This window comes from Cervus canadensis, chromosome 17 (genome assembly GCF_019320065.1).
Source record: "Cervus canadensis isolate Bull #8, Minnesota chromosome 17, ASM1932006v1, whole genome shotgun sequence".
Taxonomy (NCBI): domain Eukaryota; kingdom Metazoa; phylum Chordata; class Mammalia; order Artiodactyla; family Cervidae; genus Cervus; species Cervus canadensis.
In genome coordinates, this window is record NC_057402.1 from 14,292,093 (window position 1) to 14,304,595 (window position 12,503).

General features: G+C 50.4%; 3 protein-coding genes across 14 annotated transcripts in view; 2 read left to right on the forward strand and 1 right to left on the reverse strand.

Annotated features, from left to right (window-relative positions):
• PPIP5K1 (diphosphoinositol pentakisphosphate kinase 1) overlaps window positions 1-1,594 on the reverse strand; it is a 40,045-nt gene extending 38,451 nt beyond the window's left edge. For 7 of the 10 annotated variants that reach the window (XM_043490144.1, XM_043490151.1, XM_043490147.1 and 4 more), the window contains exon 1: window positions 1,513-1,561. The gene's annotated coding sequence lies outside the window, so the exon portion shown is untranslated. Of the gene's footprint in view, window positions 1-1,068; window positions 1,123-1,512 lie in introns of those variants that run through there. The other 3 variants (XM_043490150.1, XM_043490148.1, XM_043490143.1) reach the window with 2 other exon arrangements.
• On the forward strand, window positions 515-7,451 carry LOC122454902 (proline-rich receptor-like protein kinase PERK9). The gene is made up of 4 exons (XM_043489582.1): window positions 515-555; window positions 1,063-1,274; window positions 1,387-1,630; window positions 7,304-7,451. The coding sequence occupies exons 1-4, from the start codon at window positions 515-517 to the stop codon at window positions 7,449-7,451; spliced, it is 645 nt and encodes a 214-aa protein (XP_043345517.1).
• On the forward strand, window positions 6,145-12,399 carry LOC122419623 (creatine kinase U-type, mitochondrial). 3 transcript variants are annotated; one of them, XM_043434328.1, is made up of 10 exons: window positions 6,145-6,538; window positions 7,304-7,624; window positions 8,260-8,458; window positions 8,666-8,761; window positions 9,144-9,365; window positions 9,516-9,601; window positions 9,707-9,830; window positions 11,497-11,631; window positions 11,833-11,958; window positions 12,154-12,399. In XM_043434328.1, exons 2-10 carry the CDS (start codon window positions 7,476-7,478, stop codon window positions 12,265-12,267), a joined length of 1,251 nt encoding a protein of 416 aa, XP_043290263.1. In that variant the 5' UTR covers window positions 6,145-6,538; window positions 7,304-7,475; the 3' UTR covers window positions 12,268-12,399. The 3 variants fall into 3 exon arrangements, with proteins under 3 accessions (XP_043290263.1, XP_043290262.1, XP_043290264.1); XM_043434327.1 differs by having other exon boundaries at window positions 6,388-6,538; window positions 7,337-7,624; XM_043434329.1 differs by having other exon boundaries at window positions 6,428-6,449.
• Window positions 12,400-12,503: the final 104 nt, after the last annotated feature.

Here is a 12,503-nt window from a genome sequence, read left to right on the forward strand (position 1 = left end):
TGCCTGCAACACAGAAGACCCAGGTTTTAAGAGAGGGGATAGAAGGGAGGGTGCTGTGCTATGCTTAGTCGCTTCTGACTCTTTGTGACCCCAAGGACTGTAGCCTGCCAGGCTCCTCTGTCCCTGGAATTCTCCAAGCAAGAGAACTGGAGTGAATACCCTATCCCTTCTCCAGGGGCTCTTCCTGCATTGCAGGCAGATTCTCTACCAGCTGACCTACCAGGGAAGTCCAGAAGGGAGAGTAGGTGGTTTAGTCGTTAAGTTGTGTCCGACTCTAGCGACCCCATGGACTGTAGCCTGCCAGGCTCCTCTGTCCATGGAATTTCCCAGGCAAGAATACTGGAGTGGGTTGACATTTCTTTCTCCAGGGGATCTTCCCGACCCAGGAATGGAACCCCGGTCTCCTGCATTGCAGGCAGATTCTCTACCAACTGAGGGAGGGTAAACTGTGTTAATTTCTTTATCCCTTAGAATGTAGGGCTGCTTGCCTAGTCCTCTAATTTCTTTAACCACCATGCACTTGTTGCAGGGCCCCATTAGTGGTGAAAGAGAAAGGTCAGTACAGAGTCCAGGAAGAAATAATTCCAACACAGTTAAAACTCCTCAAACCATCAACATTGTCTCCTTCAACAGTGGACCCCTTAGTTCCTACTTGATGCAGTTTTTTGTTTGTTTGTTTGTTGTTGTTTGGGTTTTTTTTTTTTTTTTTGGATGCAGACTTGAATGATTCATACATTCCCTTTTTCTGGCACCGATGAAATGTGCTGATGCCCTTGTTCTCCGTTATCAACTCCCTCATACCGCTTTCTTTTCCCTACTTGCTAAAATGACTCTTCCTTGACTCCCTGAACTACCGGTCTCTCCTCCCTCACTGATCAACTGATCCAATGAACCATCCGACTAACCCTCTCCCTCACGGCCTCCCCAGCCTTAGGTAGTCGTTCAAACCCCGATGAGTCACCGCACTTGGTAACAAATGTACTTGGAACCCTCAGAGCTTTCCACCCCCTACCCCCACAGGCTGTCTGCGGGCCACTCTTTCCCCACCCGCCCTCCCTCCAGGCTCACCTCTCTCCTCTCTACAACCCCCTTCCTCCAGCCGACTCTCCGGTCCGACTCCATTCCCACCTCGCCTCACGCGGACCTGCCCACTCTGACCCTCTCCCCTGCAGACGCCCAGGCTCGGCAGGACCCCTCTTCCTCACGCAGACCTCACGCGCCCATCTCTTCTCTCGCGGACCCCCCTCCTCTGCGCGCGCCTCACTCCGCTCCGGGTCCCGACTACCACCGCCCATCCTGACTCCTCTAGCCTCTGCCCGCCCCCGCCTTCCCCGCCTCACTCTCCCTTCGCTGACATTGAGGCCTCTCCGCTGCCTCCCTTCCCAGAGCGGCCCCCCGGCCACTACCAACCAGGGCCCTCCGCACCAACGGAGCCCACTCCACCCAGCCCACCCCCTCAGATACCGCCCCCAGCCCCCAGCCACTCCCCCACCGCCCCGGGCCCTCACTCACCCGCCTCCCTGCGCTCGCGCAGCCGAACCTGCCGGCAGCGACACCTGACAGCGGCCCAATCAAAGCGCAACTTCTCTTCGGTGCCACCAATCAGCGGAGGGCGCGCACCGGCTGCGGAGTCAGGCTGCGTTGGCCGGCGCTTCTGAGTGGAGGCGGGTGGCCTCTAGTGGCTCTAGGGAGGGAGTGCAACCTGACGTTCTTTCTCCGATTTCTAACTGCGTCGCCACAGTCCATATGCTTGGTCTAGACAGAGACTTTCCAGTGAGACGAAGTTGGGCGGGGAGGGGGGCGGGGGGGGGGGAAGCAAGATGCAGAGAAAAAGGCAGAGTCTGTTGCCATTGCACGTCCGTGAGGACAAAACCAGGTCTTCTGTTTGTCTTGTAAAATAAAACGGGATATGATAGATGTAGTGGTGGTGGTTCAGTCGCCGAGTCGTGTCCGACTCTTTGTGACCCCATGGACGGCAGCATGCCAGGTCTCCCTGTCCCTCACCATCTCCTGGAGTTTGCCCAAGTTCGTGTCCATTGCATCGGTGATGCCCTCCAGGCATCTCATTCTCTGACGCCCTCTTCTCCTTCTGCCTTCAGTTTTTCCCAGCATCAGGGACTTTTTCAGTGAGTTGTCTGTTAGCATCAGATGACCAAAATACTGGAGCTTCAGCTTCAGCATCAGTCCTTCCAGTGAATATTCAGGGTTGATCTCGCTTAAGATTGACTGGTTTGATCTCCTTACTGTCCAAGGGACTTTTGGGAGTCCTCCAGCACCACAGTCAAAGGCATCAATTCTTTGGTGTTCTGCCTTCTTTATGGTCCAGCTGTCACAACCGTATGTGACCACTGGGAAGACCATAGCCTTTATTATAAGGACTTTTGTCTGCAGAGTAACGTCTCTGATTTTCAACACACTAGGGATCCAATAAATGTACATTGCAAATGTTAACAGAAGAGTGAAAGTGGTTCTGAAGACAAAAACAGAGACAGAAACAAATCAGAAATTTAAGAGATGGAAGAGAGACTTATTTATGAAGGAGACAATAAAATGGACAGACTTGGAAGGCTGAACAAGTTGATTCCTATCTCCACACATTGCTTGCTCTCTTGCCTTTGGTAGCTGTGCAGCCCCGGACAAGTCACTGAATTTCCCTCAGCCTCTCTTTTCTCACTTGTGAGAGAGTAGGACTAGAAACTCTAACTCACAGGGTACTGATTATATGAAAGCCTCTTGCATGTGTTTGTATTGTTATCTTTGCATCCTCACTCAGGTTTCCCTGGTCAAGACAATTCCAAGTTCTTTTACAAAGCAAGTTTGTGTGCCGGAAGCTCTGTGAGGCCAAACTGAAAGGCCAGAGTTTGGAACAGAGAAAGGTTTATTGCAAGGCCAAGCAAAAAGAACAGGTGACACATGCCCCCAAACCCCAAATGCTTCAAAGGTTTTTGGGGAAAAGTGTTTATAGGCAAAATTTCCAGCGGCGGGGGCGGGGGGGGGGGGGGCTGCAGATATGTTACTGTCCTCTGATTGGTGAGTGGTGAGGTAATAGGGCGGTGCTCCAGGAATCTGTTATTCAGCCTGAAGTTACCATCTTCCACCTGGGGGCGGGGTTGGGAGGTGGCTTGTGTGTGTACTCAGTCACTCAGTTGTGTCCAATTCTTTGCAACCCCGTGGACTGTAGCCCACCAGGCTCCTCTGTCCATGGGATTTTCCTGGCACGAATACTGGAGTGGGTTGCCATTTTCTCCTCCAGGATATCTTCCCAACCAGGGAAGGTCAAACCCGTGTCTGCTGCATTGGCAGGCAGATTCATAGAGAGTCCAGTGTAATCAACTTGCCACTAGGTAACTGGCAAGGGATTTTAGAAAAGCTGGTTTTAGAAAAGGCAGAGGAACCAGAGATCACATTGCCAACATCCGCTGGATCATCGAAAAAGCAAGAGAGTTCCAGAAAAACATCTATTTCTGCTTTATTGACTATGCCAAAGCCTTTGACTGTGTGGATCACAATAAACTGTGGAAAATTCTGAAAGAGTGGGAATACCAGACCACCTGACCTGCCTCTTGAGAAAAATCTAATATGCGGTCAGGAACAACAGTTAGAACTGAAAAATGGAACAACAGACTGGTTCCAAATAGGAAAAGGAGTAACGTCAAGGCTGTATATTGTCACGGCTGCTTAATTTAACTTATATGCAGAATACATCATGAGAAACACGGGCTGGAAGAAGGCACAAGCTGGAATTTAAGATTGCCAGAAGAAATATCAATAACCCCAGATTGCAGATGGACACCACCCTTATGGCAGAAAGTGAGAGGACTAAAAAGCCTCTTGATGAAAGTGAAAGAGGAGAGTGAAAAAAGTTGGCTTTAAAGCTCAACATTCAGAAAACTAGGATCCATGGCATCTGGTCCCATTCACTTCATGAGAAATAAGATGGGGAAAACAAAGTGGAGACAGTGCCTGACTTTATTTTGGGGGGCTTCGCAAATACTGCAGATGTGATTGCAGCCATGAAATTAAAAGACACTTACCTCGCTTGGAAGGAAAAGTTTATGACCAACCTAGAGAGCATATTAAAAAGCAGAGACATTACTTTGGCAACAAAAGTCCTTCTAGTCAAGGCTATGGTTTTTCCAGTGGTCATGTATGAATGTGAGAGTTGGACTGTGAAGAAAGCTGAGCACAGAAGAATTGATACTTTTGAACTGTGGTGTTGGAGAAGACTCTTGAGATCCCTTGGACTGCAAGGAGATCCAACCAGTCTATCCTAAAGGAGATCAGTCCTGGGTGTTCATTGGAAGGACTGATGCTGAAGCTGAAGCTCCAATACTTTGGCCACCTCATGCGAAGAGTTGACTCATTGGAAAAGACCCTGATGCTGGGAAGGATTGGGGGTGGGAGGAGAAGGGGACAAGAGAGGATGAGATGCTTGGATGGCATCACCGACTTGATTGACATGAGTTTGAGTAAACTCTGGGAGTTGGTGATGGACAGGGAGGCCTGGCGTGCTGCAATTCATGGGGTTGCAAAGAGTCGGACACGACTGAGTGACTGAACTAAACTGAACTGAACTGGCAAGGGAGGAGGCTTTGTTCCTGTAGAACTAAGCATATTGTTATGTATATTCCTTTAGGAAGAACCAGGATCCTACTTTAACTGCTGCACTATAGTTTATATATATATATATATATATATATATATATATATATATATATATAGGGGGTGGGACCTTCCACCCAAGTCTCCTGCATTGGCAGGCAGATTCTTTACCACTGAGCAACCAGGGAAGGCCCTGTGAAACAGAAGGGAAGGAGGCAGGGCACAACCTTTAAAGACTGACATAGCCTGAGGGCACAACATAAACTGATTAGCATCAACAGTCCCTGGGTTGGGAAGATCGCCTGGAGAAGGGAATGACTACCCACTCCAGTATTTTTGCCTGGAGAATTCCATGGACTGAGGATCCTGGCAGGCTGCAGTCCAAGGGGTCACAAAGAGTCGACACAACATACTTAAAAGCTAACCACACCACATTTTGAGGCTTCACTCGCCCTCTTCCGATGGCCCACACTCGGTGGAGTGTGTTTCTCTCTGAATAAATCCACTTCTTACGTATCACTTTGTCTCTCACTGAATTCTTTCTGTGATAAGACATCCAGAACCTGAGCCTCATTAAGTGCTGAAACCAGGTCTGTGACATCATTTGGAAGACCATGGATTTTGGCTGAGTTTGGGTCCTGACCACGTGGGTTCAAGGCCCATACTGGCTTTTGGATGAGTTGGAGTCCTGGTGCACAAGTTCAAGTCCCAGTCTGAGGTAAACTGTATCACCTGCACTATAGTTTTTCATTGTTCCTCCTTTGTTTCTGCTTCCTCTCCCTTCCTTGACTAGCAACTGTTTGGGTCTACCCTTTGGAACCCAGGGAAGTTCTTGGAGGCTGAAACCTATTTCCAACAATCAAGAAACTGGGGACACAGTAAGACTTCCAGGATGCCTATCCTGGGTCCTGCTTGGTCTCACCCCTTTATGAGTATGCAAGTATCCTTAGCTTAAAAATTCACCAACTTTGCCATTTGGGGAGACACTGCTTTGAGAGAGATCCCCAGGGTTCCACTTACTTGCAGCAAATAATAATAAGTCCTTCCTTCTTCTGTTCTTTGGCTTGGTTGTGTCTAATGGCTTGATACCCACCAACAGGTGAACCCAGTTCTCTTAGCAGGAGAAGGAATTGACGGACCGAGAACAGAGGTGATTAGCTTCTAGGGATACCCACAGAAGAGGAAGGCAGGAAATTGAGCACTAGGGAAACCTGAGAGGAATGAATGAAATGAGAGTAAAAGGATGGAATGGGGTGTCATCAGTGAGGCCAGAGGACAAGGTGAAGGGGATTTCTTCTTCTCAAAAACTCTCTTAAGATGAACAAATTTCTTACTGTCTTATAGGTACATCAAGATAGCTGACAGAGTGGACTAATGCCCCCATGCCTACCCCACCTTAACTGAGCCTCCACACTGAAGCTTGTAACTCTATTTCAGCTCCAAGTATTCATTTTCCTGCCAGGACAAAGGTCAAGTCACACCCAAGTCACACTTGGAGATCGGGAACAAAACCCTCTCAAATCTGAATATGCACTATGTGAGGAGAGAGGAGAAGAGACCAAGAGGAAGGCAGAGATTCCTTGGTGACCCTTTGCCCTTGGACACCCCTCCTCCTTACACTCTGGATTAAACAGCATTAGGGAGCCAAGAGAGGAAACACATGTGGTGGCTAGAGACCTGTGCCTGCCTGTTCCCTTCCTACACCCCGTCATCTCACCACACCCTTCACCTCACCTTACACTCCCCTTCAGCTCAGGAACTGGGAGCTACAGAGAGGAGGGGAGAAGGAGGAGGAGGAAACATAATTCCCTGCCCAACTCTGGCCCCACACCCAGCACAGACAGCAGGTAGGCAAGCCTGCCGAGAATACTCAGAGGGAGACCTGTGATCAGCAAATAGGTCCGAGCCTGGAAATTTCGCTGAGAAGAGATCCAAGGTGAAGTAAGAGGTGGAGAGGAGGATGGAGAGGGGGGGAAAAGTGGGTGATCCTAAGAAGCGGAGGAAGGACACATCAGGGCTGCAGACTTGGGGGCAAGGTGGGGTGGGGGTGGGGAAAACAGCACAGATGGAGTAAGAGTTCGTGTTTCCCCGATTTCTCTCAGGGAATCTTTGCATAACCTTGTAAGGAAACTTGCACAGGTGTGACAGGGAGGAGCCTTGGTGCTCTTCCTGGTTCGAAGGAAGAGGTGACCTTGAGGCAGCGGGGTGTCTTTCTCAGCGTCTGCCTGTGAGCTTTCTCTGTGTGTCTTCCCCGGTATCTGCTTACGCCACGGGTTCCCCGAGGCCTCCTCCCCTGGGGAGACAGAGAGGTTGCAGGGGCAGGCCGAAAAAAAAAAAAAGCAAACGAGAACAAGTTGGGCAATGTCACTCTCTTCCACCCAACGGGGCGAAGAACGGGGGTTTCCGAGGAAACCGAGAGACTTAGGGAAGGGTGTTAGGGTTTCGCTGGTCCCCTTGGGTGCTGTCCTCCACTTGGTGCTGAAATCTGGGCGGCCTCACCTCCGGTGGGCCCATTCCCGGGCCTAGGGCTGCAAATCGCCAGTCTCCCTAATCTACCTGGGGGGGTGGTGCCTACCTCTGCCCCCGCACACCTAGCGCGGTGGCAGGCGGGAAGGCGGGGCCTGCACGAGCCCCACCCCTGGAGACTGCAGCGCTGCCTTCTGCGCCCGCCTGCCGCTAGCTCATTGCGCCTCTCCTGCAGTCTGATCGGCACCGGCTTTCACTCCCGCTCCAGCCTCCACTCCAGCCCCCATTTCGGCTCCAGCCTCGCCTCGCACTCAGCTCCGGCTCTCAGCCTGCCTGCATCGCCCCCCTCCTCCCGGTTCCTGAGCCAGCAGCTCCTGCCCTAAGATTTGTAGGCAGACCCTCAAGCCATGGCTGGTCCCTTCTCTCGTCTGCTGTCTGCGCGCCCCGGGCTCAGGCTCCTGGCTTTGGCTGGAGCTGGGTCTCTCGCCGCTGGGTTTCTGCTCCGATCGGAACCTGTTCGAGCCGCCAGTGAACGAAGGAGGCTATATCCCCCGAGGTATCAGTGTCTCGGGCGCTCCGGGGGAGGGGGGTGAAGGGGGGAGGTCGGGCAGGTGGTGATAGGGGTGGAGATGAGAATCTGGGCAATAGAGAAGGGGTATAATCGCGAAGGTTCTGGAGTGGGGCGCTGTGCAGTCTGGAAACCTCACTGGGGTGGCGGTGGGGGGAGGCCAAAACCATAAGGTGAAAGCATTCCTGGGGACTTGGAACCCGCAGTTCCCGCCCTCAAGGCCAGCTCTTGGCCCTGCGAGTTCTGGCTGCACCTACTCTGCTCAAATTCCTAATTGAGAGACCAGGAACTATCCTTTCCGCTCTCCTCCATCTCCCTTTCCTGCTGTTCTCTCCGGTTTCCTGAATTCCCCTCCTTAGTCTTTCCCCTCCCCCATCCCTAATGCTGCTTCCATGGGAGAAAAGGACGGAGCAGATACGGGAGAACTGAGCCTCCAGCCAGAGGAAGCTAGAACTCTTGGGAAAGAATAGATCCTGAAAGTCCCTAATGAGATTACCGAGGTTTAGCCCCACTCTAGTCTCCCCTCCTCCCAAGGAGCAAAGCCAGGCATGCTCCCAGCTGAGTGCACTGGGTCCAGGCCCCCTGTGCCCTCCCTCCATGGTTACTGGGTACCCCCTCCCTAGTGCTGAGTACCCAGACCTCCGAAAGCACAACAACTGCATGGCCAGTCACCTGACCCCGGCAGTCTATGCCCGTCTCTGCGACAAGACCACACCCACTGGCTGGACGCTAGATCAGTGTATCCAGACTGGCGTGGACAACCCTGGCCACCCCTTCATCAAGACTGTGGGCATGGTAGCTGGTGATGAGGAGACCTATGAGGTAGGGGGCCCCAGAGTTTCCTGGTCAAACCCTGTCCATCTTCCCGGCAATCCCAGTTCCTCCCCCCTGAAGCCCCTCACTTTCCCTTAAGACTGGACCATCCATACTCGTGTTTTCCGACCCGGTGAAATCAATCCACAACGAAAGCTTGGGAAGGGATTCCCTCTCCTTAACCACTTTCTCCCTCTCAACTCCCTCTCAACTCAGGTATTTGCTGAGCTGTTTGACCCTGTGATCCAAGAGCGACACAATGGGTATGACCCCCGAACGATGAAACATACCACCGACCTGGATGCCAGCAAGGTGGGTCAAATATCCCACTTCTGATTTGCATTGCCTTTTGGACAACATACTGTTTTCTCCAGTCCCTTCAACCATAATTATTCCCTGACTCATAGTCATTATACTGCTGAGCTTTCAAGTCTCAGTGTGGGGAAAGAGTTGTATGTTAAGGAGCAGCGGCTGTGGAGAGGCGCAGGCGTTGAGAATGGCCACACCCCAAGGTGGGCAGTGTGGGGGAGGGTTCACAGTGAATGCCCCTTCAGTTGGAGTGTTTGCCCAATGGGCTGTCCTTCCAGTGCAGGCAATGAAGACTCCTCTAGTCCTTACGGTCTCTCCTTCCCAAGGCCCTCAGCTCCCATCCACCTTGTTTCTGTGACTTACCTTAATCTCTACTATTCCCCAGATCCGTTCTGGCTACTTTGATGAGAGGTATGTATTGTCCTCGAGAGTCAGAACTGGCCGAAGTATCCGGGGACTCAGCCTGCCTCCAGCCTGTACTCGGGCAGAGCGACGAGAGGTGGAACGTGTCGTCGTGGATGCGCTGAGTGGCCTGAAGGGTGACCTGGCTGGACGCTACTATCGGCTCAGTGAGATGACAGAGGCCGAGCAGCAGCAGCTAATTGATGTGAGAGGCTTTGAGAGGGAGCTGGGCAGGAGGGGCAGATGGAAAGACAAGAGAGTCAAGGGAGGCTGGGGCCAGATGAGGTAGACGGGCTCTGAGAAGCCCAGAGACTACTGTTAAATTCTTAACCCAAGTCCCTTTAACTCTCCTCAGGACCACTTCCTGTTTGATAAGCCTGTATCCCCATTATTAACCGCAGCAGGAATGGCTCGAGACTGGCCAGATGCGCGTGGAATCTGGTATGAGGCTTAGCTTACCCCAGGCTTCCGTAAGTGCCCCTTTTTTCTGTATCTCTCCCTTGCCCTGCGTCTTAATTCCAGTCCCTCCCTCTCTCCTGCCTTCAGGCACAACAATGAAAAGAGCTTCTTGATCTGGGTGAATGAGGAGGATCATACACGGGTCATCTCCATGGAGAAGGGAGGCAACATGAAGAAAGTGTTTGAAAGATTCTGCCGAGGCCTCAAAGAGGTTGGAGAAGAATGTATAAGGGAACTAGGTGGGAGGACTTAAGGAAGAAACAAAGACTAGAATAGGTAGATGGAGGATATAATTTATCAACTAACCCAGGACACTTTTCGTGAAGAGATTACCACCAATCACTCTAGGAGGACAATAGGTATAAATCAGAACTGTCCAGGGTATACGGTCCTGGTATATATGGACCAGGTATACATAAACCTGGGTATATGATCATCCTAAGAATAGGAAGAGAGAAAGAATGTCAGGAATCTAAGGAAGTAAATAAAGCAGTTGCCAAATAATGCAAAGAAGGAATTGAGGTGGCGAGTCAGTGCCTGGGGGGTGTGTTGTGGGATGTGCAGATATAAGGGGAAGGCTTAAGCTTGGAGGACTATACGGAGTGAGGGGTTGGTATGTTCCTGATTCTCATGTAACCACCCTTTTCTGAGCCAAGGTAGGCCTTTACTCTAGATTCTGTCATTCTCACTAAAGTAGCATGTCTAGATTTTAAGCTGATTAGGAGGGAAAACAGGGAAGGTGGAGGATGGAATGGTTTAAGTTCCAGACTGTGTGGCTCTACATGAGGGGTTGAACTGGATCCTCAGTCCTATAGGAATTAGGTTTCCATATTCGAGTCTAGATTAGAAATTCCCATAAATCCAATCCTTATTGTATGGTCTCATATATACAGTTCTGTTTTGGACTTGTAAAGGGAGAGAACTCTCCTTCTTTTAGAATCTTAGCTGGGTTCCTATTATTTTTAGCAAGTAATAGGTAACATATCTTGACTTTAAGTGGGTAGGCAGGTACTTTTGATATGTCTTAGTATTCTCATCTGTAAAATTGGGGTAAGAAGACTTCCTACATTTAAGTGGTGGGGATTAAGTGAGATAACGCATATAAAGCGTGTGGCCCATAGTAAATGTTCGCAAGTGTTAGCTGCAGTTATTATTCTAGATGGAAGGATTTCCTCTTGTTCAACATGTCTAATATCCCCCATGTCACAGTTCTTTCTGAACTATGAACAGGGTTCCCCTTAGGTTACATAGTGGTCTTCACGAATATTGCCCTGGCAGGTCTCCAGTCTCTTCAACTCTAGTAGTCATCTTCATGATTGGGATGTTTAAGTGGAACAAGAACACGCTTCCCACCCTCCTCCCGCACCCTCCACAAGTATGAGTCCAGCTTTTCTGCTCCATTTTCACCTTTCTGCTTTCTCTTTTTCCACAGCTAACAGGCTCTCTTGCCTCTTCCTGTTGCAAAGCCTACACCCTCATTTTCTGGCTGAAAGAATCCTTCCAAGCTCTAGCTCATTAGCAAAGTAAAGATGTCAATGCATGCAGAACTCCCTGAATAATCAATCCTTTCTCAGTTCAGTTTACCACCTCTGTTCATCTCCCTAGATCATCCTTAGCACATCATTCCCTGAAGTTTCTCTTCTTCCACACAGGATATTTTTGCACAATCTCATCATGATGGGCTTGCAACATCAAAAATATCTTTTATGCATGATAATAATGAGCCATTTCCACCAAAAAAAAAAAAAAAAAGCAGTGTCATTCTTTCACATGTCAAATCTTTGGTTCTAGACATATTTCTAGAGCTCCTATGGGTCCAGCTAAGGGAGGGTTTGCACAGGCCTGACATGTCCCTAACTCAGGCTTTGTGCACGCAGGTGGAGCGGCTGATCCAGGAACGTGGCTGGGAGTTCATGTGGAATGAGCGTCTGGGATACATCTTGACCTGTCCGTCTAACCTGGGCACTGGACTTCGGGCAGGAGTGCACATCAAACTGCCCCTGCTGAGCAAGGTAAAGGAGTTGTGGGGCTAGAGAGGGGTGTGAGGGAGGAAGTGGCCATGTGGGGTGGGAGAGGGATTGTGTGCTTTGGAAAGGAGCAGGCATTGTAGCTCGAGTCAAGGGAAAGAGCTCTGGGCAGGTTCAGGGCTCTTTCGGGTAGGACCAGTCTCAGCCTCTATTGATCCTGCCCCCAAATCTCTATCTCCCTTCTAGGATAGCCGCTTCCCAAAGATCCTCGAGAACCTAAGGCTCCAAAAACGTGGAACTGGAGGAGTAGACACAGCGGCCACAGGCAGTGTCTTTGATATCTCTAATTTGGACCGACTGGGCAAGTCAGAGGTGAGATTCTCAGGGATTATGGATAGGTCTGTGGGGGGTGATTTGACAGGGAGTGAGCCTCAAGAATGTAACAGAATTTGAAATGAAACTCAGGTTGACTGGGGGAAAACTGGCAATGAGTTCCCAGAGCAGGCAAATCAGTGCTAAAGAGAGTCAGGTTGTGGGAAGCAGAGATCAAGAGTCAGTATCATCCAGGTGGAGCTGGTGCAGCTGGTCATCGATGGAGTAAACTACCTGATTGACTGTGAACGGCGTCTGGAGAGAGGCCAGGATATCCGCATCCCTCCACCTCTCCCCAACAAGCATTAACTCCCGTCCCCAGCGGATGACTCAAGACTCCCAGGACCTCTGCCATTCTAATGGCAGCCCATTCTCCTTGCCCTGGGTGCCACCATCAACCCCCACCCCCCTGTCCTAGTAAAGGCTCCGTGTTATGCTTCAGTTGTCTGTGTTATTTCTAATGGTGGGATGAGGAGGAACTAGCTTCCAGGAGAAAATAAAAAGGCAATGGGATTATTTATGATGAAAAGAGACTCCAGATATGG

What these genes read in the sequence shown, in the direction of transcription:
- LOC122419623 (XM_043434328.1), top strand. Translation starts at nt 7,476, where the DNA reads ATGGCTGGTCCCTTCTCTCGTCTGCTGTCTGCGCGCCCCGGGCTCAGG. An exon ending in AGGAGGCTATATCCCCCGAG is followed by an intron (nt 7,625 to 8,259) that starts GTATCAGTGTCT and finishes CCCCCTCCCTAG; the next exon opens with TGCTGAGTACCCAGACCTCC. An exon ending in GTGATGAGGAGACCTATGAG is followed by an intron (nt 8,459 to 8,665) that starts GTAGGGGGCCCC and finishes CTCTCAACTCAG; the next exon opens with GTATTTGCTGAGCTGTTTGA.
- LOC122454902 (XM_043489582.1), top strand. Translation starts at nt 515, where the DNA reads ATGCACTTGTTGCAGGGCCCCATTAGTGGTGAAAGAGAAAG. An exon ending in ATTAGTGGTGAAAGAGAAAG is followed by an intron (nt 556 to 1,062) that starts GTCAGTACAGAG and finishes CCCTCCCTCCAG; the next exon opens with GCTCACCTCTCTCCTCTCTA. An exon ending in CGCGCCTCACTCCGCTCCGG is followed by an intron (nt 1,275 to 1,386) that starts GTCCCGACTACC and finishes CTCCCTTCCCAG; the next exon opens with AGCGGCCCCCCGGCCACTAC.